This window comes from Acanthochromis polyacanthus, chromosome 1, assembly GCF_021347895.1.
Source record: "Acanthochromis polyacanthus isolate Apoly-LR-REF ecotype Palm Island chromosome 1, KAUST_Apoly_ChrSc, whole genome shotgun sequence".
NCBI classification, from domain to species: Eukaryota; Metazoa; Chordata; class Actinopteri; family Pomacentridae; genus Acanthochromis; species Acanthochromis polyacanthus.
In genome coordinates this window covers 53,083,760-53,110,889 of record NC_067113.1, presented here as the reverse complement: position 1 = coordinate 53,110,889, position 27,130 = coordinate 53,083,760, and the positions used below count along the sequence as shown (strand labels likewise).

Below are 27,130 nucleotides of genomic sequence, written 5' to 3'. Positions count from 1 at the left end.
AAACAGGTGTAGCTTTATGTAATGGTTCTTCATATTGCAGCTTTCAAATAAACATGATGTGCCTCTGTAGGTTTGTGTCTGCTCTGTAAACAGCAGCATGGATGATTCATAAAAGCAGGGGAGTCACTCACGCACATCACCATCAAGGACGTTTTCACTTCACATGGGCACCGATACCAAAGAGCTGACACAAACCAACACCCACGGAGATGAGTTTGTGACAGTGCCGATGACATACATACACTCCGATTAAAGTCATGAAATAACTTGGAAGGCAAGAACAACTCGCTCTCTCTTCCTACACGACACTCTCTAACAAATACAAGCTCATCCATGAATGAATAAGGGCAGGTTCATAGGGAGCGCTGCAAAACTTTTCCATCTTCCTCAAGCTACCTCCAAGGACACGGAGAGAAGACAAAACCGCAGACGGGAACCAGATATTGGGATGAGATGGGCCGTACCCATGTTAGCTTATTGTTTCCAGCAGGGAGTTGGAGTGTTGTGAAGGTCGGTGCCGCTCTTTGATTAAGACGAGGGATCCTGTGAGGGTTTTTGCTCATCTAAATTTAGACGGAGCCTGGCACTCTCTCTTCCCTCGTAATCCACTTTAAATATTATTCTTGCACATATACTTTCTATTTATTTTTGCATCATTTTCATCCTGGCTCATATTAATTCATGTTATCCTTTCGTTTTTGTTCTCTATATGTACACGGATTCCTCCTCAGCTGCTGTGATGTCTGAATTCTCCCCACAAGGATCAATACACTGTTATCTTATCTTAAACAGAGGATCTAGACGAGGATGGGACAGATGGATAAAACAGATGAGAGGATGGAGAAGGAGTGGGGTAGAGGAAATGTGAGGATGTGAGGAAAAAAAGGGTGATAACGGTGTGAGAGGCAGGAGAAGCAGGCAGGAGGATGAAAGATAAGTAGGGAGAATCACAAACAGACCAAACTAAAGACAGGAGGAGAAAAGGAACATAAATGTAGTGAGGGAAAGGGTGAAGCAGTTGCCAAGAGTGGCCTTAAAATGTTACAGTGCAGACTGCTTTTGACGTCATTTACACATATAGTGGCACAAAGTCCTGCCCCACATCAAGGTTATCTAATGGGCTTTGATTGCTCAGCATTATTGCACAATGAGGGCTTTTTTAGTTGCATCGGTTTGTCAGAAAAGTGTGGAGAAAAAGTTCAACATTGCTGGGCTTTTTTTCTACCTTCCTTCGAGTTCGGTGCAAGAATTGATAATACTCTCATCCTGGTTAGCTGAGCTTAGCATTAGGACTGAAAATAGAGGGAAACAGCCTGCTTTATTCTGTGTGAAGGTAGCAAAATCTGCACACCACCTGGAGTCTCTGCTGGCTTTCTGGCCAGTTCACAGAGACGTCAAAGCTCAAAAGCAGCACTTGTCCAAGAAATAATGTGGTATATAAACTCCGCAAGTAAATGGAAAGTAGATCATTTAGCAATATGTCCATTTGTGAGTTTTGTAGAGGAAGGCTGGCAGGCACATTTTGTTACGTTGAGACGAGGGCCAAGCAACTAATCAATTTCAAACTGAAATTGGAATTTGAAGCATCTGAGTTTAATCAGTCATGTCAGCGGTTTCACAAAGCAATGTCATCCTCCTTGTGCGACAGCTATCCTTTTGACGGTTTAATATATTGTAGATCTTTTACAAAGTGAAGGCTGAACTGAAGCTCGACTTACATATTTATCACAGGTCCCATCACATTTGCAATATCGGTCATAAAAATAGCAATTAGATATTTTCAGCAAATCATTCAGCCGCGCTTCAAACAGAGCCAGATGAAATGTTTCCATGCAGTCCTTATGCTAAGCTCCCCAGCAGCTGGGATTGTCTTATATTTAACACACAAATATGAAATATTTTTAACTAATTCTTGGCAAGAGAGCAAATAAGAATGTCTTCCAAAATAAAAACCTCTTCCTTTACACACAATACTGGTGGATTCAATCTATATTTTAGCTATCTACTGGCAACAATTACAGCAACAATGTGGCTTCAACAATGTTTATGTGGCTAACGCTCATGAGAAATGTTGTTGATGAATGGCAATTTAAGTTATGACATATTTGTGGCCATATTATACAACGATATACTCTTTGTAATCACTTTGAAATGAAAAGGCTTAGCAATGCTATGCTCAGATGTTGGAAAATACAAAATAATCCATATTATATGAAAAATGACAAAGAGTAGAGACTGGAGTTCGTTCTGCACCACAGCTCACCTCACCTTCAATGCTAATGCTTTCGCTCAAATTAAAGTCTGTTAGCCGCTGCCCTTTTCTCATTGATGGCTGTTGCTGAGTGGCCAATTTAATTATAATGCACTGGAACATCCCAGCATCAGCTGCTTCAGAAGCCAAAAAAGATCTTTGCCCTAATAAATGTCCCGCTCTTCGAGATGTTACCGTCTTGGCTTCGGTGTGGCGAATTCACCCTTTTATTTCCACGCACATGTGTTCATTTAATTCTCATTTGAATCATGGAACTAAATGAGTGGTAATGGCCTTAAGGGTTGGGCACAAGACCAGGAGACTGTTGGCTTTCATCCCTAAAGAAGTAGCAAAACCTGACTGGGGAAGCTGAATAAATTCTGCTGTCAAAAAGATTTTGAGAGAAGCCTTTTCAACCAGCTTTAAAAGACTGTGGCTACACTGATCAGAAACTAAATATGAGTCCTGTGATGAAAAATATTCCCCGAAGGTTGAACAAGTTAATTATCCCATTCAGAAAACACATCTTTTACCCGACTCAAAGCTGACACATGACAGATAAATGCATCAATGCTTCTGTTCTTGACAAGTGTCAGCATATGTCACTCTACTGTGGATTGATATTCCCATCTCAAGTGAGTGAAAAAGACAAACAGAAAGACAAAGTGTGTGTTGGTGTGGAATAGTTTATGGTTTTTAAAGTGGATTTGACACAAAGGAGGAGGTGTGAGAAAGGGTCTATATATACTCTGAGCTCAGGGAGTAAGGAGTGGGAGACTTTTGTTTTCAGGGCATTTTCTGTCTGGATCTGTGTTTGTTTATCTACAACCCACGTCCTAAACTGTCTACATGTCTCAGTTTCCCATCTGAAATAGAAGAAGTTTGGGTTTTGCTTATGATGCGGCAGGATTTTAAGACTCCTTTCCTTCTTATTTAAATGATTATTAAGTACCTTTAAAGTAAACGTTGCCAGTCCACTGCATGTTCTGTGTCAAACAGAAGTCACTTCCTAACACAGGAACTTCACTCATCACTATTTTTTGATATTAAAGTGCAACAATTAATACTATTTATGGGAATAAAACACTATGTGTAATGCAAAACTCCGCACTTCCCCTCAGCTCTATGTCAGGTTTAACATTCATTAAGCTCATTGTTTTGGTTTTACAGTGTACAACTTAGCTGTAGTTACAGTGTTTGACTACAATATTTACTCTCCTTTCAGCAAAAAATGCTCCAATGTTCACTATCTTCTTGGCACAAAATAGCAGACAGATGAAGTTCGCAATTAGCCGGTTATTATAATATTAATTATACCATTTAGCAGCTACAGAGCTGGATACTCTCTTTGTAGTTAGAAGATGCTGAAACACAGTCTAAAAAAAGAGAGTAAATACTGGAATATGGGCCAACTGACATGTTTTTCTTCTTTCCAGAGCTGATACTAACGCCTTTTATTAGTAATTAAGGAAGCCGATAAATGACATCAGGAATCCATATACCTAGAACGGAAATTTTGCCGTCAGCTCCAACACAAATTTTTCTGATATGGCTTTGTTTATGTAGGTTTTACATACTGCATTTTTTAAAATAAAAAAAAACTTGAACATTCATCCTGCAGTCTAGATTGACTATTTGTTTTGATGCTTAACCAGTCAGACAGCATGGTGGGCGGGACAGCGCTCGAGTCAACACAGTTGAATGTATTTTGATGGGATGCAAAAAGATACTGAATCCAATAATTGGTCAACACTTATATTGGACTTGCATTTAAGTCCCCCCCCACCCCACCCTATCCCTCCAAAAATATTGTATTAATGCTGCTTTACCAGTTCTACTAGTGAAAAATCTAGATAAAACCTAGATGTTTTCTCAGAAGGACGAGGAGACCTGCAGTTGCAATCATTGGGTGACAGAAACACAGCTGTAAAATCTGCTGTTTGTATCACCTAAAAAAAGGTGACAATATGTACCTATGGGCCTATTTTGCCTCATGTAGCCTAAAAACAGTTGCTGCAGCTTTAACTAGAAACACCATTTTATTGGTTATAGTTCACCTAAATATACTAGTTTCCATCAGATGTGCATTGCTTCACTGTCTACTAATAAACACATTTGTTTCCCACTTTGCCATTAGCAGTGCACGTGGACAGGAGAAGAGAACCAGAGGAGGAGAGGAAGAATCAGACATTCAGTGTAAAGACTAAGCCTAATGAGCTGTGGGCATTTGGATGCTTGCTGTTGTTTCAAGGAGATGTGATGTGAAGAGGTGGAGACACACACTGAGAGAAAAGAGTGTGTGCTAATACGAAAGGAGTGAGAAAATGACAAGCTAATGCGGTGCACAAGCTTTGAACTGGGGCAGCATATTCAGAACCTGTGTAAAATTGGACATGAAATAAAAATCTTAAATGTTTATGAACATATAATTGTGAACAGCACCACATAGTCTCTGTGTTTGACAAATACTGCAAGGCTTATTATGGGATGATTTATGCTTATATCATGCAGATGGCATTCAAAAAAGTAGATGAACTACTGAAATATAATCTGGAAAAAAAAATGTAGATGCTTGGCCCATTTCCAGCAACCATCACTCCTGCGTTCTAATGCTACATTAAATTAGCTAATTGTGTTGAAAAGCTAACTGATGATTAGAAAACCCTTGTACAATTACGTTAGCACATGAATAAATGTGTGAGTTTTCATGGAAAACATGAAATTGCCTAGATGACCCCTAACTTTTGAATGCTAGTGTATATTAATATTATTTTTTTTTAAAAATATTTCAAAGTTGTATGTCTAAAGAAGACTAATGTTTAACGTGTTTCCCTTTTTTAAAATCACAATACTGATCAGAAAAATTGTATTTACAATTCCATAAACTGTTAATCCTGGTATTAACAATGAAGCACTTTGCAAAGCATAACAGAAGTCACAAACTCTGTTAGTCTCAGTCTTACAGAAATCGTCTTCAGGCCTTATAAAAAAATCAAAACAAAAAAGGAAACACAACTGAGCCTCACAGACGCTAAACAGATAGACCAAACACAGCAGTATGCTGCATAGTAACACTGATATTTATTGTGACCCGTGTTGGCCGACTTCCTTCACCTTCCCCAAATCTTCTTTGATGTTACAGTTCTTGCTTCCTCAGATAGTAAATCTTGCCTATAGGTGCTGTTAATGTGACTCAGAAGCATGAGTCACAAGTGTTAAAACAAACCACAATAGTCAGGTTGTCATGGTCTGCACTGCTTCGGGCTGCACAGGCTGGCACCCATATCCTTTGTGACACCCCTCTCCTCCTCCACTCCCATGTCGGACTCCGCTTTCTGTCACGGCCATCGCTCTTGTCTCCTCCGTTACGATCCTCCTCCTCCTCTTTGCATTGAAATGTTATCTGTCTCTGTGTTTGCTATTCATATCACATCTTTTTCTTACGTCATCATAAAAATGTACAGTTTTCAGCCCGGATTCCGCACAATTTCACATTCCACCATTTAATTATGAATGAACAGGAGCGCTTTGCCACAAGGACGTCGTCTGTTTCTCACAATCTGTCAATCAAACCGTCCAGCTGTACTCCCTTTTGCCACTTCTCGACATTCTCCTAACAGGATGAAAGGCGCTACTTTAAATGTGGAAAAACGCAAATCCACTTGACTCTTTTTTTTTTTTTTCAGGGTACGAAAATGATTTCTGGAAGTGAAACCGTCTCCTAATCCGAGCTGCGGTGTCGGCCTCACCTACTGAATATCAATTTTCAGGGGGAGAAGTCAGACACTCCAGATTCAACAGAACCCGCTCGCTGCTTCGACTCACATCAGACAGTTTCCTGTTACTGGAGTAAAAGAGAGCGAGCGGCAACAGTCAGGATGTAGGTACAACAGCCTGTGCTAACGAGATGAGGCCGGTGCCAGAATGTGTGTTTTCAAGTGTCTCTGCCTGCCTGCCTCATCGTCCTCTCCGTCTGATGAGGGCTCGGTGCTGGCACACTTGACGCCTTGGCTTCTTTTCACCCCTCTTGGCACCTAAGGCTCAGTAGCTAAAATGTTGCCCCTGCTAAGCCTGCAAAAACCAATGAATTAGAAAGTGGATGACTGGGAATCACTAGAGGTGGAGGGAGAGCGGCGTAAAAAGGAGAACAGAGGACAGTTCATTTCAATCTATTCGGTCCAAACAAGGTCCTGAAACCGGCAAATATGGTGAACAAGCCAGCAGAATATCAGATTTATCACCCAAGCAAAAAGTGAATGTAATATTTGCAGCATATTCCCATTCAAATGCCAGCATTCGCACTGGCAAATTAGCAAAAACACCTCTCCAACCGACAAGCTCACAGCATCACCTTAATGTCTAAAAATACCACCCGTTTCATGCTTTCCAATATGGCCATGAGGGGGACTCTGTGGGTTGCCTGGTGCAGCAGCAAGACCCTGTTAAAGGAGGAAATATGAAAGAGGGAACACAAAAGAGCTGCCCTGCAGTCTCTTGTGTTCTCCCCTCTCTCCCTTTTGTGGCTCGCTTTTGTGGCTGTGACTATTTTTGTACACTTCAGCCTCGTGGCCAAGTGACGGGAGAGCTGTGAGGCAACTGGAGCAGATATAGACTAGTCGGAGTTGCACACAAACAGGAATCAAAGTGCAGTGAGCAACAGATTCGGCTAATAAGCGGGTGTAAGATGGGATGTAAAAAAGAAGGGCCAAACATCCCAGGCTGGGGCTTTGGAGAAGGCCTTCTCTGTATGACAGTTGGATGATACCAAAGGCTGTGCCAGAGTGTATTCTGCATGTCCATGAGTGTCTGTATGACCATGGAGCGAGGCTTTATCTGCCAGTGCAGACTCAGGAGGGTTCAGACTGTGGGAGGAGGTGTGGGCACGACCACAGAATAACAATGAGGAAGGAGGACACAGGAAACACCACGCAGTGACTGAGCGTTCGCCTCAGAGACGTGACAAACAAGAAAAACATGTATGTGCAAACAAAGACGTGCATATGCAAACACACATTTGCAGCAACACATCTGTTTGTCACTTCAGACACTAAATTAACTAAAAACACAACTTTTTTGAAATCTACAAGCCTCCACAACACATGAATAAATGTCATCTTTAGAATTTCATGTGCACACTAACACACGCAGACGCACAAATAAAAACTGAATGCAAAGTACTCTTGTTCCCTGTCTGACCCAGAGCTTGACGACAAGATGGTCAATAAACAACATATTAGCGCATTCAAATGCAGTAGGCGAAGAAGAAACTGCTAGCTTAGCGCTCACTTTTTTCCTCTGTTTCAAGTCTTTGAGGCTAAACAAATCCACAAGATGAAAGTGAAACAGTATAACCTGAATGCCAGTTTGACAGCAGATGGGAATGACCTGCTTCCCAAAGCTTAGGGCCATTTTATTAACTTTGTTTTGAAGGATCTTTTCAGGATTCAGGATAAAGAGACAATACTGTATTATGCACATTCACAGGTTTGGGGTCTACTAGAATATGTTTGCTTGTATAATGTTCAAAAACACATTATATTTCTTCATATTTATATTGCTGCAAGGCTTTTCCTCCCCCTCTATCTGAAATACTAAGTTTCAGCTCCTGTTTATTTAATGAATCCCTCTGGTGGTTGGTGCATATGGGGTTTTGTTTTATATGCAGTAAGACATACCGTGCCGATGCTGTGTCCTGATGGCAGTCTCAAAAACATGGATTCAGACTTCTGGAGTTTAATACGCAACAAATCTGAGGATCCAATCCCATCTACTTACAGGGTCAAAGCTTCCATAGTTCTATCCTCCTTCAGAATTGGTTTGTGATTTTAGCATAATGACGTCTAGATTCCTTTTACAGTGTTTGAGCAGTACTGAATATGAGCTGATGTGCTTAGCTGCAGTGAGCAGGTATGGGTGATCTAACATCCAAGTCATTTTCAAGCAGGAATGGGTTATTTTCATGCAAATAATTTCTAAATGTGTATCACTGAAGTAGGATGCCCGATGTGGATAAAAGCCTGCCACTGGCCCACTCATGCCAGATTGCTTTCTCCTCTCCTTCCACTACCTGAGTGTTACAGTTTTCAAAATGCACTTCACTTCAGGTAATAACAACAAGCTCCAGGCTACCAATCTACCACACTGAAAATATCAAGTTAGCAGGATTTGATCTGTTCTCTTCTGTGGGTTATTAATTTTAACCCCCTTGCCTCCCTGAATCCAAACTATTCCACCCGTTACTATTTTGAGGAAACACCAAAGCTGCATGCTTTACTTAACTCCTCCCAAGACAACTTTGATTAGTTAAAGAAATGCAAAAAAGCCACAACATCTTTATTCCCCTACAGAAAAATGATATTGTGGTGCAGCCAGAACATTATGTCCTACAGAGTGGTCTCACTAAGCAGGACTAAAAACTAGGGACACCATTTGATCAGTTATACCAAAGCATAAATAGTATTCTAGTTGCTGAATGTTACAAGCTGGATGTACGCTGTGGAAATCATAAATCATTTTGCTCACGCCAATGATTTATTCAGATCGCTTGAGTCTTTTTTGCCCCAGATCCAATCCGACTCAGTCATTTAATTCTTATCTGCCAACATCGAGTCCCAATTCACTACCATTTTCCAAAATAATACAAACTTCAACTACAATAAAGTTATTAAAGTCAATCCAGTGTATATGCTCAAAAACACTAGATCAGCAATGCATTAAGAATAGCATCTCTGCATTTAAGCTGTTTCCTTATGTTGCATAGGTGATCATGTGGGGTACTGTCAGAAATGTAGTGTCAGAGGTAAACTATGTGCCGCTCAACAAGGTCCAAAAGATGCTAAAACCTGTGATCTCTCCAGGAATGACAGAAAATGTCTTGTAGATTTGCTGTAGTTACTGGTTTCAAGGCTGGAAGCTCTTATTGTTTAATAATGTAACAACCCGAGGAGGCAGTCACCCGACAATGGGCAGTTCATCTTGGAAAGCAGAGAGCATTGTGGGGGTTTAGCTAGCAGCAGCCACCATGACAAAGACTTCTGTGATGCGTAATGACCACTGGCGAGAGCTGATGTGTTTAAGACAAATTGGGGTTGACTGAGATGACAATCACATATCTCAGAGGTATTTACAACTGATTTATTATGTCTACTGTTTAACAAGAAAATTACTCGTAATTTGTGTTCTTAACATGGTGATTCGAAGAGGCTGTCACTTGGACTACAGATGTTAATCTGGGCAAGCAGAGAGCATTGCGGGGGTGCAGTTAGCAACGGGCCACCATGACAAAGACTCCGGTGAAACTAAAAGAATTCTGACCAGAGCTAATGTGTTCAAGACTAACTGGGATTGACTCAGATTGCATTTATGGATCTCGGAGGTACATAGAACTGGTTCTGAATTGATTTTTATTGGTTTATGTCAACTTTTAAATAAGATCTATGGTATTAATGTCTTGCCACAAATTGTGCTCTTCCACCGCAACACCTGGGCAACAAGAGATGTAAAGAAACGATTGGGCTTAAGTTAAAGTTAATACTGATGAGTTATAAAAGACCTTTAATGCCCCACGTCCCTACTTGACTGAGCTTTCCTTCCCAAACTTTATCACTCAAATGCACTTTAGTGGGTACAACAGTAGGTGAACACATCACTGTTGCAGTCCATACAAGTACTGCGCTTTAGGTTATTAGCTCAGCACCCTGGTGTTCATGGCCCAATTATCAGGTTATGGTTACGGTTTTGTGGCAAACATGCTGTCAATCAGAGATGTTCTTTCTTGGTGCAGGTGATGCAGGATGTAACTCACACAGCTCCTCTCCTAGCTCGGATCCTCTGATTTGTGCTTGTTAGCAAAGTGGTGCCGCTCCCATTTTACGTAAGACTTCTCCAACGAGCACACTCATTACCGATAAGGGCAACATGACATGGAGCCTGAGCTACAGTAGCATCGCTCGGCAGCAGTCGAAACACAGGCTTTCCCTACATCAAAGGCAGCGACGGTAAGAGAAGCAGAGGGATAGCACCGCTAAGGGAGAGTCTGACACCCAGAAAATACTGTGTTTAAAGGAAGGATGTAGCACCAAACAAAACCAAAACAAAACAGGACTTTATAAAGTCTTAAAGAGACACAAACAGATTGACAGATACTAAGAAGACAAGAAGCGGCTGGAAAGGATAAAAGGATTCCGAGAAAAGGTGACAGGGAAACAAGGATGGAGGGGTGAGATGGGGAGAAAGTAAAAGAAGAAAGAGAAAACACATTAAGGTGAGTGCTTTTCCTTCTGGGGTGCCTATTTTCACAACTCATATTGATGGGGATTAAGCAGAAACACCTGAGTCTAGGATCAAGCCCCAATAGAAATGACAAGCTTCCTGCTGGCCTTTAAATCCCTTTAGGAGGCAGAGATTATGCATGCACACACGTGTTGACACATAACCCTGCACATGCACGATCAGCCTTCGGTGTTCCAATTAAATGACACATAGAACTTCACCTAAACGGACCAGAAAAAGTCGAAATTCTTCAAGTCATTCAAACTAGATACTCACCTACAAATTGAAGCTCACACCAATCTGCCCTGTCTAATGTCACGCTCAGTAACTCTACAGTCTTACAAATGAAACACACACACTCACACACTGTGACCCACTCACATGCGTCAGCAGAAGCACCCTTGCTGACAGCCGACATTATGACAGCGAATGACACAGAAGCAAGGCACTCGACGTAGGGGGTCGATGACTCAACCAAGGTGTTGTGTGTGTCTTGTACAAAATATTCCACACCGGACTGCTGTTTCAAGATCTACTTACATCCAATCCCATTATTTTTGCTTAATTATGGATCTTATTTAGTCCTGCAAGACAGAAAAAAAGTGATCTATCGTCCTTGTACTAATTTCAAGTTACAACACTTAAAAAACAAAACCAAGTTCGTGATTCTGGCCTCAAGACAAGAGGGTATTGAAAGGACTAATCTATATCCAATTAGAGCATCAGTGGCCTGTGTGCCCATCTCTCCTTCATAATTACATTTTCCCTCGTGCTTGGCCTCAATTAAGTGATTCGGCTCTTCGTTATCCCAGCAAGCATGTGCATTTAGAAAAGCAGAGCTTCAGAAGTGGACAAAACTTTAATCGCACTGTCACTGCTCTGAGCTACTAGGGATCATCTAGTTCTGGAATACTAGCAGTGTGGTAGAGGACAGATTCATCAGAACATGTCAGACATTCATCGCTGTATACTCTAGGACAAATAAATACTCTTCAATCTCAAGTGTCACATCACTGTAAGTTTCATATTTTTTGTGCAGCTACACTGAACTATATGAAGCAAGATCAAAATATTAATTTGAAAACGGCTGTTCCAGTTTTGTTTTGTTTTTTTGTCCAGTTAGCTAGGAAATAATACACCTATTCGCTTTCTTTCCAAATGAAAATGTTCACATATATGAAGCTACAGAAAGCAGTCCAACAGCTTAGGGCAAAAAGAAGTCTGATGCCACCACAAAGTAACAAAACAAGTCTACCAGGACCTACTAAAACTCGCCAAATAACTTGTTCCATCTCATTTATTTAGTCTGTGGAGAAACATTAAAGTAAAACCAACAGTTCCCTGCTGTAAGGCTGGTCCAGGATTGGTCCCCAGGAGGTTGCTACTCTAATTCCCAACTCTTTCTCCCATTCTGCTGTCTGTCTTCACTTTCCCATAGGGTGAAGGATCAAGAAATAATGAAAAAAAACCCAAAACAGAGATAATCTCAATTGTGAACTGTAGAATTTAGTTTAGTTTAGAAATTAGGAGAGGACAAATGAATATATAACATAATAAAAATACAGAATTTCAAAATACAGCCACCCTCCGCTCTTCTCTCTGTCCTTAGGCCAAACAACCACAGGTATATACACACACTTTAAACATGCAACAGTAGTCAAACGTTAGGTTGTGCCTTCACAGAGTTTGAACCTCTCTTTTCTTTGTTTAACCCGTTTAACCAGAACATCAACGTTTTGCAGATTCTGAACCCAAAAACCATGCTGTCTTACTTTTAAAATATCAAAATTAATGATCAGATGATCAATTATCAAAGTCAGAAACTGTCAGATTTTGAAATATCTGACGGTCTATGAACTCCTAATCTGCGACGTGCCATTGGTTCAGAAACCTTAACAAAATCTAAGCTGGAAGTTGTGATAATTCATCAACATCATCAACCAGATTTTGTTTTCAAAGAAGAACTCATGATGAAAAATTCTGCACTTTTTTGATGAAATCCAGAAGCCATGACTGGCTGAGCTCTGACCAATGGTCGCATGACAAAAAATTCAGTTACGTTTTAACTGAACTGCACGCTGTTTGTAGCTGGAAATTGATTCTTTTTCTCTCAAGTATTAGGAACACCTGTGGGCACTTGGTAAATGGTGTGTATGTTGATTTCAATATTTTCAATTGTTGTAAAGTAAAAGATTAAAGAAATTCAACTTCATTATTATTATTAAGTGAAGAGGAGATGCAGAAGTCGAGTCTCCCCTTACACCAGTGGAATTAGAACATGTAGCTGAAAGGTTAGTCTGGATGTTTTACCTAGTGATGGATGAAAAATACTGCGTCACCCAGCTATAACAGATATGTGAGTAGTGTTAATTTTCTCATCTAACTGTCCAGAAGAGGGCAACTGAGGATATTTCCCAAAATGTCAGAGCAGACTCTACTGACCTATGAAAAGTGTGTGTATCATCACATTTTGTAGGTGCCCCTTTCTTATCTGAAAAATATTCGTGGAAAGTAAAGTAAAGCAAATCAGTATTCTTCCAAAATTAAATTTCTTTGAAAGCGTAGCACTTCCTGGACACGGATATGGTGGAGGTCAGAGGTGCTTCCCAGCCAAGTTCCACTCACTGCCTCAAAAGGCTTCTTCAGAGATCCAGAAATACACAGCAGATTACCAAACACACGCTTAAACCAGCGGCTAAATAAAGTAGTTAACACGTGAAGCGAGGATAGAGCTTCGAGTTGACGAACACGTGATGTGCCCTGAATCGCATGACCATGTCAAGAGGGTAAAATCGAACATTGAAAGTCACCAGCGGCTTTAGTTACTCAGCTTAACAACGCGTAATGCAACTGTCAATTATGGGTCATGCAGCATTAGGGAAATAACTAGGAGGCTTCACATGGAATAATAAATGTAGTCCCGCATCCTGAGAAGCTGCTCAACCGCAAACACTTTTTGCCCTCTGTTCCCATAATAGACTGATCCTACACCATCGAGCACCATCTGCTCTGTGGAGCTCAACACACAGTCTTGTGATGGTGCTTCCACATGAGACGACACACTGTGGGAACACCAGCAACCCAGCACCCACACCTCAGGAGATAAGGCGGCCAAAAGTGTTTGGTTTCCACGCGCTCACACACACAAACGAGCAAACATTTGCACGGTTATTTGCATATTTTCGTACAAGCGTGCGCCCAAATTTCACAATAAAATGACACTCCCAACAGGAGAGAAACTGTGCGTTCTACACACACGACCACATGGCCCACTCACAGATAGTGTACACACGGTGTTTAGTTTCAGAGTCAAGTGTCAATTGTTTGAAGTGCTCTACAATGACGAGACCTTCCATTTAAACCAGCTAATTCATCTTCGCATTTCTGGCCACCCTCTCAACTAAAGGAAGCATCATTGTAATGAGACGGATTTTGAAATGCAGCATAACTGACCACATCTATTCATTCAGTGGTCAAATATGTGCAGATATCATTACACGGTGAGATAAACTACTGTCCTGAGCACAACTAACAACATGGTATCATCCTCTCAGAGCGCTTTGCTGGTTGCTAGTAGGAAAAATCGCACAGCTGAAAACTCCTGATTATATCTCTACAGTGACCTATTTCAATGAAACGTCTAGAGGATGTTTGCATTCTATTTATATACAACAGAATGCATAAATTACTGGTCGGTGCAGTGGGGCTTAAGACTACGGCAACAACAAAAGGGTTTCTTACCTCTCCTAAGTGAGGAGTGGGATTGAATCCACACAGATTGCACACTGCCTTCTTGCACTCGGTGCAGTTGGTGTAGTTCGGTGCATCTTTCGATCCCATGTTCAGCTCCACATTACAGAGAGGACAGCTAGCCTTGGCGGCAGCTGGAGGCAGCTCCTTTGCTTGGACCTTCTCTTCTTTCTCCACAGAAATGGTTCTGGGGGGTTTCTTAGACTTAGCAGGTGGAGTGTCAGGAGCAGAGTCTGAATCAGGCGGTGACCCAGGAGCAGAGAAGGGTGAGTCGGGTGGTGAGCCGGGGTCAGAATCCGGAGGAGAACCTGGTCCTGAATCAACTGGAGACTCCGGCGGTGACCCAGCTGGAGCCGCTTGCTCGTCCTCCCCGGTGACCAGATTGGTGGCTGAGCTCAAGAGGGACGATCCGAAGCTAAACATTTGAGAAGCAGCAGCGGGAGGTTTAGCCGACTCTGTCAACCCTCCAAAACCTCCAAACAGCTTCCCGGTCACCGACTCCTCCTGCTTTGGAGCAGCCTGCGCTGGAGGTTTCGATGAATCCATCAAGCCACCGAAGCCGCCAAACAGCTTCCCTGTGACGGACTCGGCAGCTTGTGAAGCAGCTGCGGGAGGCTTAGCTGCATCTGTGAGGCCTCCTAAACTGATGCCCCCTAACCCTCCGAAGAAGCTGGACTCCTGCTTGGGTTTAGCTGGAGACTGCTGGGGGCTGGACTTCTGCTGGATGGGGCGACCTGTTTTGGGGTCGATTTTGGGGGATCCTCCCATTGAGGAACCCGGAGAGAGCGGCCCTGGAGACGTGGGACCTGGAGATTTCTGCCTCGGTGTGGTCGGTGGTGTTAACCCCTGGTCGCTGGTGCTCTGCTGCTTTATGAGTAGCTTGCCAGGTTTGCCAGACGCCTGTCTCTGCGGCGAGGGAGGAGCCGAGCCCTGCTTGGGTTTGGTCATACCAGGAGGATCCATTCCTCCCATCGCTCGCTGCATCTGACAGTTCAGACACAACCACTCTTTACCCTGTACGTGAAACAAAAGATAGGTTAGATCACATTTCCACACTGTTGTGAGCACAAACCTCAATGGCATGCGCAATTACAGTATACACACCAGCAAGCATAGCCAGTTAAAACCCAAAAAATAACCCTTTTCCTTTTGTTTAATGTAAAACAAAGACAATTCCAAAGACACATCCAGTAAATAGTGTGTCAAATGATGCTGAATCCTGTTTTCCCCAGCCGAACTGCTTCTTACATGAGAGAATTCAAACATAGCAACACCTACATGAATACTAATCTGTCAGAAAAACAAACAATGTTCATATTCAAGGTGTTTTTTTAATTGTATTTTGTCTGACTATAGAGAATCTATCAAGAGCTGCTCCCAATAAAGCCAGGCTACACCACAGAGCTCTATGTCAGTGTTTGGACGTCACCTTGGTTTCCACTGTGCGCAAAGTACAACGTGTAAAAGGTCCGGTGTTGACAGTTTGATCGCTATCTAGAACACTTCAATGTGTGTATTTTTTGTGTATAATTGTGCTTATTGCATGAATGTAAACACTTCGATCAGCCAATATATTGTATTTTTGCAGACAAAAGCAGCGTTCTGTTGTGCTACAGTCATGGCCCAGCAGCATTTACAGCCCATGTGTATCTGAGTGTCCTCGCTGGCTGGCACAGTATCTTCCTGTGGCCATGACATGAGTCACCTTGATCAACATTCCCTGCGTCCATATGGTCCCTCTGTTTCTCAAATCATGTGCCACTCTTATGAGATGTGCTCCCTCTGCCAGCCTCACAGAACAGCAATATGCTGCTAGCAGACTAGTGCTGGATTCCGATGTACTGGAAAATGTGCATCTTAACTCATTGTTGTGTCGAATTTTTCATGCGCATTGTTTTATCTAACATTTGAATCATGCCAAGCTCATTTCCATTGTTTCCAAACAGGTTCACAATTTATTTTATGATGCTCATTTAAATCTGGACAAGAGAAGTCTTGACTCATCATTCTTCTTACTCGCAGAATATTAAAACAACATCATTTTAATTCTGAACAATAAGAGTGAATGCATTTTAGGATCACATTTTTGCAGTGTAGTGTGCAGTGCAGTGAAAATTTGTTATTTCACATAGAAAATATAATAATGTGTGACCTTTTCCACCCTCTGCAATCAATAACATGGACTGTCTGGTGTATTATCAGATAAATGCCAGTCTGCTGCCTGTGGACTGGAGTCTTGTTTGACAATCAGATATCTGGATGGCTCACAGCTGTATAAAAAAACATGCTGACATGAAATTAACTTATTATCGGTTAAGTCATCATTAACCTTTCTAAAATTCTAAAAATGTAAGGAAAACAAGCAGAACAAAGTAACAACAACAACCACCAGAAAGTGACAACAGTCTTACCTCTGAGTCTGGGGGGCTGAAGCCACAGAGGCTGCACACTTGGTTCTTACACTCTGTGCAGTTATTGTAGTTTGGCGGCTCCTTAGATCCAGTATTCAGCTGAGTGGTTTTACACAGTGGACAGAGTCCACCTGCAGGCTTTCCGGCTCCCTGCGGACCAGGAGGCCCACCACTCTTTGCTGGCTCCCCAGGACGGGCCCCAGGGCCTTGTGGTCCCTGCTGTGTGGGTCCAGGCTTCCCAGGTCCTTGTTGTGGTGGGCCTCCTTTTTGCTGTGGAGGACCACCCTGCTTGGCTCCTGGACCTGGTGGCCCTTGACCTGGTCTGGGTCCTTGTTGACCTGGAGGGCCTTGACCTGGTGGTCCCTGACCTTGCCTGGGGGCCTGCCCAGGGGGTCCTTGACCAGGAGGACCTTGGCCCGGCCTGGGTCCTTGTTGGCCTGGAGGGCCTTGGCCTGGTGGTCCCTGACCTGGTGGACCTTGGCCTGGCCTGGGTCCTTGTTGGCCTGGAGGACCTTGGCCTGGTGGTCCCTGACCTGGTGGTCCTTGGCCTGGTCTGGGCCCCTGACCTGGTGGTCCTTGGCCTGGTGGCCCCTGACCTTGCCTTGGCCCCTGACCAGGGGGTCCTTGCCCAGGCTTTGGCCCCTGTCCAGGAGGACCCTGGCCCTGTCTCTGGGGCCCTCCCTGTTGTGGTCCCTTTGGCCCCGGCCCTTGCTGGGGGCCCTTCGCTGGTGGTTTCCCTCCCTGCTTGGCCTCAGGTGCTGCAGGTGCGTCTCCCTCCTCCTCGTCCCCAAACAGTCCAAACTTGGGGATGTTGACAGAATCGCCCATGGAGGTGATGGAGGACGAAACCGAGGAGGTCATAGACGACATGGCGTTGAGCGGGTTGGCCCCGCTGAGGAAGCTGGAGCCAAACATGCCGGATGACTTGGCCTCGGGGTCTTTAGGCTCCTGCCGGAATCTGGATTCAAAAAGGCTGAGAGATGAGGGGCTGCGGCCCGGCGTGGGTTTCCCAGGTGGACCCTGGTTGAAGGCGTCAACAGTTCGGCTTTTGCTGAGACCTGTCGGGCCCCTGGAGGCCCCTACCTGCTGGGAACGCTGCTGGGCATCAGATTCTGAAATTCTGGAAAAGACAAAAAGGGACACAGAGACAGTTTTTAATATCAGTTATTAGTATTGTCTGCTTAAATTGGCAGTGTGAGAAAATCTTATTAGCCGAGTTCACAGCAACTCTCAGCTGAAGCAGCTCCAAAATAAAAATAACAAACTAACAGTGAGCACGACTTTAATATCCGGAAAGTTCTGAAGTTCGATCCATCTCCACCTGTCTTTTCTGTTAATCACTGTAATTTCAACGGACAATTTAACATTTGGAGGAGCTGAAAACTAGCTTTTGGCCACAGATTATAGTGATCCTGGTGAATGTGCACTATCTTTAAAAAATAATTACTTTATACTGTTTGAGCTGAATTATTCAGGAACATCTTCTGAAATAAACTAAGAATAAAAAAGTGTTGCTATCTTCACTGCAACTGCAGCTAAAACTGTTGCACAAAATTCCACATAGGCTGCACACTGATAGAAACAAACTGTCTGTCTTTTCCAAAATCCAGTATGGTGCTGCCTATATGGATAACTATCACCACTTTGTTTTGTATGTGGACTGTTTGCCTGCTTTAAATCCTCACTGGTTCCAATGCCTACTAACTCCACTGCCTCAAACGTAGCATCTCTGCACTACTAATAAATGCTAAGACCATAGCAGTAGCTCTTAGGCCCATTCAACACATCAGTGAGCATAGAATGTGTAGTTAGCAGCCCAGGGGTAAAGCTGACAGAAAAGTGAATACCGCTGAATGACACCGAGTGTAGATTGTTGAGATAGAGAGAGAAACGCCAGGCTCCATTGGGGTCGAGGAGGGGGGGAAAGCTAAGACGTCTTTGTTAGCTCGGGCTGAGAGGCAACATACTACACTAAGCACCAAACTCAACGTGATCTTCGGAAGAAAAACGCACGAATGGATGTTGTTTGTGATGACAACATGTGGACGTATTGGCTTCTTCGGCTGCAGTTTTAAGGCTCCCTGATGCTTCTGGCATTATTCAATTACATTCTGAGGCAATAAAGTTTAATGCTGCTGTAATGAATACATTTTTTTTTTTTTTTTTTTTTTTACAGTGAGTGACTGCACAGGGCAGGAGGAAAACACAAGTAGTGGTGTAGCAATGCCTCAGTCGGTCCACTGCAGAGTGTTTCAGCACCACGGACAGCGAGCATCCAGCTTCCACAGAACAAAATCAAAAGGAAAACACTGAATCCAGCAGGAGGGAAAGTCTATGAGAGATGACATTAAGGCTTGAGATTCTATTTATAGTCATATTAATATTGATGCCCCCCCCCCAATCTCTGGCTCAGATATAAATAACAATTCTCCCCCCTCAGTTGGAGCCAATTAGCAGCAAACGCACATAATGACACTGTATCTGACACCTCTGGAGGATTGGTTCACCATTACATGTATAAATACATGAACAGGATTGGAAATCTGAAGCATAGAAAGGCAGAAACAGGCGGTGTGTTGTTTCCACTGGCAGCTTTCTCTCTGTATCTTACAGCAGCAGCAACCATTAAAATCCAATTTGGAGAAATTTAGCAGCAAACAGATAGTTGGTGAGATCACAGCAGCTGATTGCTTTAGCTGAGGTGTTATAAGGCGTCGTTCAAATAATGGAGGAAGAAAAAAAAACACTGGGCACGACAGATTCTCTTACCCAGCAGGCATTTCGAAAATTTCGCACAAATACTGGAGGTGTGTCTCCCCTTTTTACTCACTGATCTCACAGTGGAGCACAAACAGCTGAGCGATCCCTTCTTTGAGCGTCAAACACCGAAATTAATCGAGTTCAAATGAGGCTAATAGAAGATACAGAATGTTCAGAGATGCCGCTACGGTGCAGAAAGACAGCGATCGGTCATGCAGATCATCAGATGTCGCTGATTATCCATTAATACAGTCAGCTCTGAGAATTAGATCGTTTTCTTGGTGGCAGGATTTACAATGGGACAAAAATGGGTGTGATCTGACTGCTGCATGTAAAACAACCACTCAGGGCTCTCTCTCTCATGTATAATGTTCTTGTTTTAGTGTAAGTGCATGGTAGATTTTCAGTGTAAAAGCCCTGCCTTCGTGCAGCTGCTGCGCCTCCGGGCTGCCTGCTTTGCGCCCTTGACATCGCCGCGGCGAGCTGCCTCCGCTGCTCCTCGCTCAGATCGCTCAGGTTGACCGGAGTCCCGTCGGAGACCCGGACGAAGCCGCCCTTCCCGTCAGGTGCCAGCCCCTCCGGTAGCCCAGACGGCGGCCCTTCGCCTCCTTCCAGGCTCGCTTCGTTCCCCATGATCGACCCCTCCCGTCCTCCTTCCTCCTCACCGCCCCCCAATAACCACCACCTCCTCGAATTCGGATCGATCCGAGCTCCTTCTGCGCGTTTTTATCTCCAAAGAGCGCAGCGCAGACAGTGCTCCTCGGTGCGTGGAAACATCTCAAGTGTTTTTTTTTCCTCTGTTTCTCACTGGTTTCCTTCCTCCTCCGTGTCTCCCCGTCTTTCCCTTGCCCGCGTTTCTCGTTGTTTTTCTGTGTCTAGCATCTCTGCAGCCGAACACCACAGTTACCACAGTTTTCCGTGGAAGGGGGGTCTCCGTTTTGACTTCCGCGCACAGACGCAAAGAGAACTTCCCTTACGACTTTACAAAATAAAATCCCCAATTAAGTGGTATTTACACAGTCGAATCTGGTCACTGTTACCTATCTAATCCATCTAAAACACCCACTGCGCAAAAGTGCTTTCAAATAGAAAATATGATGGAGTTTAAGATCCTACAAAGTTATACTATTTAAAAACAAAACCCGGTGCAATATTTACTTTTCTGCAGAATATGTGCTGTAGTGTTATTTTTCTACTTAAGAACAGAACTGTGTAGTATAGATAATAATCTGTGCAATATTACTGCTTCTCTCAGTATTTCTGTTCATGAAAGAATCCATGCAACATCACCAACATGTCCAATACCGTTACTTCTACAACTAATACTTATGTATATTTTTTGGTTTATTTTGTATTTTTGTACCACATTCCTTGTTTGCTCTATCCCTTTTGATGCTGTAGCTTTGCAGATTCACCCACTTTGGGAATAATAAAGGCTTACCTCCTCTGATGTTAACTTATGATGTGAATTTAGGCGAATCATTTAAGGCATAAAACTCTACAGAAGATGGCAAAAAAAGACAACTTTACCTGACTATGATGAATTTTTATGCTTAAATATCAAACAGAAATAAATGACAAAATGTTAAAAGGTTAACTTTAGGCTTATGAAGGGATTTCTACATGCTACTGAGTTACAAAGATCCCATATTGTATCCCTTTTAAATAAATTATTGAAGGTCTCACATGTTCCCCGAATTTTTAGCGCAAAACACTGCACATATGCTTAATTTTATCAGGAATGCATAAACCCTGGTTTTAACCCTGCTCTTAATGGGCTGTTTTAATGTCTATAGCTTTAAATGCAGCTGTTCATGGTCCCTTCAGGAAGAAGACTCTCTCTGCATCTATGACTGACAGCACAGAGTTGATATTAGCTTGTCTAATCTTATGATGTTAATTTAGGTTAGTTATTAAAATATATTTCAGCAACATATTTTATCTGCTTTTACACTGAAGAGAAGAATCCATTAATTCCTGTCTTGTTCTGTGTAACTGTGTTCATCTTGACGCACATCCTCCAGCAGCCTCTCTTCTCTCCTCTGCTGCTCACCGCGCATGTTCCGCCTCTGACAGGTGATCAGAAGACATCAGCAGAGGAAAATATGTTTTTAAAGGGGACCAACTCAGTTAAATGTGTCTGGTTTGATGTCCAAGCAGTCCAGGCTGAGTAGAGGGGTCACTGATCCTCTGCTTTATTATTATTATTATTATTTCTGTTAGATAAGTAGGTTAAACCAGAGGAGACAGATGTAAATAATGTTTGTGGGTCAAGTATCTGGGGCTGCTTCATATATACTGTATGATCCCCATCACATACAAAGTCTCTGGATAAGAAAAAAAAAACGCTTTTCAAGCTTTATCCTAAATAAGTAATGTGTCTGCACCCATCCAGCAGCAGACATTCAGGTCACAGAGCTACAGAAACATCAGAGGGGTGTGAATCCAAAAATTCACCTAATTTTAGTGGAATCCGCCATCATAAAATATTCAAAAACATACATCTGTACAGGTTTACACACGACTAATAGGATGGATAATGTCTCAAATGCTTTGTTTTCTTGTAGGATGCCTCCTTTCATATCTAAACCCTTTACATCCTCAGACATATTAAGGTGCAGATGAAGGCTGACGGAAGCATGTGGGAAAATCAGGTTTCACTGACTGCTGCCAGATAAGTCGCAATGAATTCTTTATCTCCTCTCCTCTTGTGAAGATTTGATTGCTGCTGTTATCACAGAGAACACAGCATGGGATCAAATGAGTGTAATATAAAAGCAGCGTAATGAAAAGACAACACAGACGCTGCAGCACCTTTTAAACAAGGCAACACCGCACACACTGATCTGAACCTGGAGACCAAACTGCATTACTTCGGCCCACAAATGGCTTCAAATCAAACCCATTTAGCTCCACTTTCCGCTGAATATGAACCAGCAGTCACCAGATCCAGAAAGTAGCATATTAAAATACGTCGGCTCTGCTGTGCGTCAAGGAGATGTGCTGTGATATGACAGCAAATGCTCATTTGCTCTGTTGTGTGTGGAGCTGTGGGGCAGATGCGTCCTCGATGCACCCGACTCAGAGCCCTGAGTACCTGCACAGGGGTGGAGGGGAAGACTGGGCGACAGGATCAAGTGGAATAAAGGCAGAGACCAGTGCTTCTGTGTTTGCTTCCGAATAACACCACAGATCCTCATTTAAACCAGGTCTTAGATGTGATGCAGCCTCTGTACATGGATGTTCAGTGTATATATCTTTGTTTTTATGTACCGTCAGTTGTAAGCCCAAACAGAAAAGTATAATCATTTGAATTTGGTTCAAATATGATTTAAAAAATAATCCCCAAATCATGGGGGCGACTCACAAAAAGAAAAGGTTTGTGTGTTTGTCTGAAGGGATATTTTGGCATTTCACGAAATTAGCTGATTTGTTTTCCCTTCCAGACGGTCAGTATCACTCTCACGTCTGCCTGAAGCCAGATGATGCTTAGCGTAGCATAAAGACTAGAAACAGCTAGTCTGGCTCTGCCAAAAGTAACAAGATCCACCTCTAAAGCTCACTAATTAATATCATCTTAAATCCTGTGCAGTCAGGGCTAAAGGGTTAACTGTAGGTTTAATAGGGGTTACATGCTGGACTTCGAGGACTTAAGGAAATCACTCGACACACTAACTATTGAGCTTTAAAGGTCCTGTATTGTGCCTACTTTCAGCAAATTCTTCTGTCACGTTACCCAAATTTTCAGCTCAAAATACTGCAAAGTCATTTTTCCATGACTGCGTAAGCCTCACGTTTTACACCTGATCTTAATGTGCTGTTTCAATGTCTATAGCTTTAAATACAGCTGAGTCGCTGTCCACAACCCTTCAGGAAGAAGACTCTCTCTGCATCTGGGATTGACAGCACAGAGGAAAAAAAAAGTTGACGGCACAACAGCCAACAATCCTAACTTTCCCTCTGAGCAGTCACCCATATGGAAATATCACTTAATCCACAGTACAGCTGTAGTTTTAACTTGTGTATGGTCAATTTGTCAGACAGTGTTGTGATAATAAAATTGGTCATTTAGCAGCAGCTTGGAAATGGTTCTGAAGTGACTGCTGGTTAACATGCAGCCTTAATGGGTTGTGTTTCAGTCACTATTCCATACTTGCTCAGGTGTATGACAACAGAAAGAAAAGTATAAATACAAACAGCATCACTCGGAATTCTGCTGCATAAAAATGCAGTATATGAGAGCACAGAGAGCAGGAGAGAAGCTGTAGTATCTGATCTGAGACATGTATTACTTAAGTAGAATAGAATCTGTTTGTCCTGTTCTAGTATCTGATAGGAGTTGGTATCTGAGTGAAACAAATGTGTCCTAGTAGAATGGAATGTGTTCTCCTGTTGGAGGAGTCCTTATAAGTGTTTTTCTGTCCAAAACGTTGATTTAGGGGCTCTTCAGGAGCTGTACAGTTTGGGGGGTTGGTTGACGACGCTCCCTGCTTCCCTATATGGTAGGCAACAGAGAACCATAAGTTGTGACCCCCCCACTATATGTTGAAAACCTATAAAAACTGATCGCTGGCCATTGTTCAGCGGGGAATCAATCGGCGGGCTCCCTCCAGACATCTTCTGTCTGTACTGATGCTGTTCTTTCTTTTAATAAAAAACTACGACAAAGCAAACAAGAGTTTTGGTTGTGCTGTAGCAGAACATGCCACATGAAAATCCAGTCCTTGTTTATTGGTCTTAAAGTTTCTACCATCTCTGACTATTCCTCAGCTTTACAATTTCCACAGACCTCTGGGATATACGATGAAAGGTAATATGAAATGATCGAGCCACATTAGCAACACACTGTGCTAAAGCTAAGGGCTTTCCTGTTGTTTTGGTGATACTGCCATCAAAAGTTTTACTGGGTCTTCAGTTCCTCAGGTGCTTGGAGTGTATGAAGACTATTGTGTTCACTCTTGCAGAACATTTGGTGAGCCATGAGACATTTCAGAGTTAGCAGAAGCAGCTCTAGAAAGTAAATAAATCTGGTGGACTGAAACAGACACTCTTTCTGAATGGTTCATCCGGAATCAGCAGGCACTAAGGAGGAAAGGATCTACCTAACTATTGGTTACAGTTAGCTGAGCTTAGCACAAACAAAGAAGCAGTTTAATGAATTACAGTCATAGTAAGTCATTTTGTTCAGATTGAACAACTAAAACATATGTTACCTAGTGAGCCTTAAGGATGCATGGAATTTTATTACCCTGACACAGAGATCAGTTCACTCTTTTCCTAGTTTCCGGTCTTTATGCTCAGCTAAGCTAATACTGTCCTGGCTGTCACTTCAAATTGTCGTCAAGCTTGTCATTTATATCTCAGCAAGATATTAAACGTGTCTCAAAGCATCACATTATTGTTTTTAATGCAGGGCTGGAAGTCGGTAAGTGGTTTTAGGTGAATTTGCTGTTGAGCATGTTACAGACAGGGCTGAAATTCTAGATTCACACGGTTTCCTTTCAAGCTTTGCTTTTTTTTGCTGGCCTTCAGTCCTTCTTCCTGCCCTTTAGAACCATATTTTCTACCTCATCTTCTTGCTATGCATAGATATGCCTCATTTTTAAATATATATATTTGTCTCCCTCCTCCTCACCTCAGCGTATGTGTGGGCCGAGGTGAGTTTCGGTGTCTGTCTTCGGTGATAAACGATGGTAGCGTAGCGATTGCTCTGTTCCTCCCCTTCTTCCCACTGACTGCTGAAGCATGGCCTGATCGTCTCTACGCTGTGAGGCGGAAGCAGCCCATACATGCATGTTCACTCTCCCCCCTCCCTCTCCCTGCATATCTCACCCTCATATTCACATACACACAGTGACTGAAGGATCCAGTCATGCAAAGCAAACACAGTCACCCAGAAACACAGACGGACAGGCAGACAGTCGCACAAACAAACACACAAACACACACAGGTGTAAAGGCACAACATCAAACACAGGCCTGGGGACAAGCACTCTCTGAGACATGTGCAAACCCAACAATTTATACAGACACACACACACCTGCATACAGTGTACACAGAGTACACTCATTAGTATAGTGCTATCAGGGCCCTTCAGGCAAATGTCTGTTATAGAAAGCACCCAAAATATAGAACTTTTATCCACTACAGAAACTTGCACAAATAAACCACTTTCTCAATTTTTTTTAAAGCAGATGTATCAATACAAACTCTGAAAATATGGCTTTTTGAGTTAAAGTCCAGCACTCTTTAGGGATTGAAGTGTTATTCAAATGAGACATCTGAGAAGTTTAGAGTACAAGCATCTTCTATTTTTTTTAAATGTTACAAGAGACTCCAACTAGACGCTGCTTTTGAGTACAGGACAACCACTGATTTAATATTTAACAAGGCTTTTTAGTTTTCTAACTTTTTTATGTGTTTTCATGTGAAACTTTAATATAAGTGTACCTATAGCTGTTGGGGATTAAACTGTATAACATTTCCCTCTGAAGCATAAAATGGAAATAAACACCTTAAAACTGTACTTAAATTGTACTTCGGCACTAATTCACCACATGAACTCTCTCAACTCCCCTCCTGTACATTTACAGACTGGAACTGCATCAATATGTGTGTTTGTGTTGTGTAGCTTCGCCAGTGTAACTTGAGTCTGGTAACCAGATAACACATGCCGTGCTGTGTTCATTAAATTTGAATACTCAGTTGGGTATGAGGCAAAGAAACCAACAAAGGCAATTTTGTTTGCTTTAGAGATAAGTTTCACTGCAAAACTCAATTTTAATGCACTAAAAGGAGCTTTGAAAGCACAACAACAGGTTGACTCTGTAAGATAGGTCTCCCACATCGATATCTTTAAAACTATACTATTTAAATTCTACTGAAAATACTACATAAACTACTAGAACCTTCCTGGTGGAGCTTTAACTCCATAATCCCCTCCGAATAGCAAATAAAAGTTACATACCTGTGCTAATGTGCAGGAGTGTGTGTCTGCTTGTGCCCTCAGAGTTGGTGTATGATGAGGTGAGGCGGCTCCCAGGTGACGCTGTACTTGCAAGTGACGTTTAATTTCTGGTATATTAGGACTGATCCTCCCTCATCCCTATTAAAAGTCCTGGCACACGTCAAATTCCGCCCTCAGCGACAATTTCTCCTGACCACAGAGACGCAGCAGACTAAAAATATTTTTAAAGTCACAGAGGCTCCCTTTGCTTTCTTCACTCCGTCTTGCCACCGACCTGCACTCAGGCGGGTGCACGGGTAGGCGTGCTCGAACGCACCTGCTGCCAACACACACACACACACACACATTCAAACGCACAGACAAAGACAGCCATAAGCAGCCCCCCCTAATCCTCTTTTCTCCTGGAAGATAGGCCAATCACACACCGCTCTGCACTGTAAGCTGTTTTCTTGTAAACACAGTGCATGTGAGCACCATCCTGCTGGAACTTCCTGCCGTACCGGAGGGTCAAGCTAACCGACTGGCAATCAACTGCAAAAACAAAACAAACAAGCAGAAAAAAGGCTCCGGCATCAATTATTCATCCCTTAGCAAACTGCATTTTACACTCATAAGGCTTTTTCTTCCCTCGCAAATGCCTTCAAAGCTGCATTAAGAAGCCATGACACCATCATCTGTTGAACGCAAACAATAGGAGTGGATGACATAACTGCAGAAAT

General features: G+C 42.7%; 1 protein-coding gene across 1 annotated transcript in view; it reads right to left on the bottom strand.

Annotated features, from left to right (window-relative positions):
* pcloa (piccolo presynaptic cytomatrix protein a) overlaps positions 1 to 20,402 on the bottom strand; it is a 62,865-nt gene extending 42,463 nt beyond the window's left edge. The window contains exons 1-3 of the mRNA XM_051958160.1: positions 19,865 to 20,402; positions 16,684 to 17,803; positions 14,264 to 15,286 (exon numbers count right to left, since the gene is read on the bottom strand). Coding sequence (XP_051814120.1) covers positions 14,264 to 15,286; positions 16,684 to 17,803; positions 19,865 to 20,076 — 2,355 coding nt within the window. The 5' untranslated portion in view covers positions 20,077 to 20,402. The remainder of the gene's footprint in view (positions 1 to 14,263; positions 15,287 to 16,683; positions 17,804 to 19,864) is intronic.
* Between the last annotated feature and the right edge of the window lie 6,728 nt (positions 20,403 to 27,130).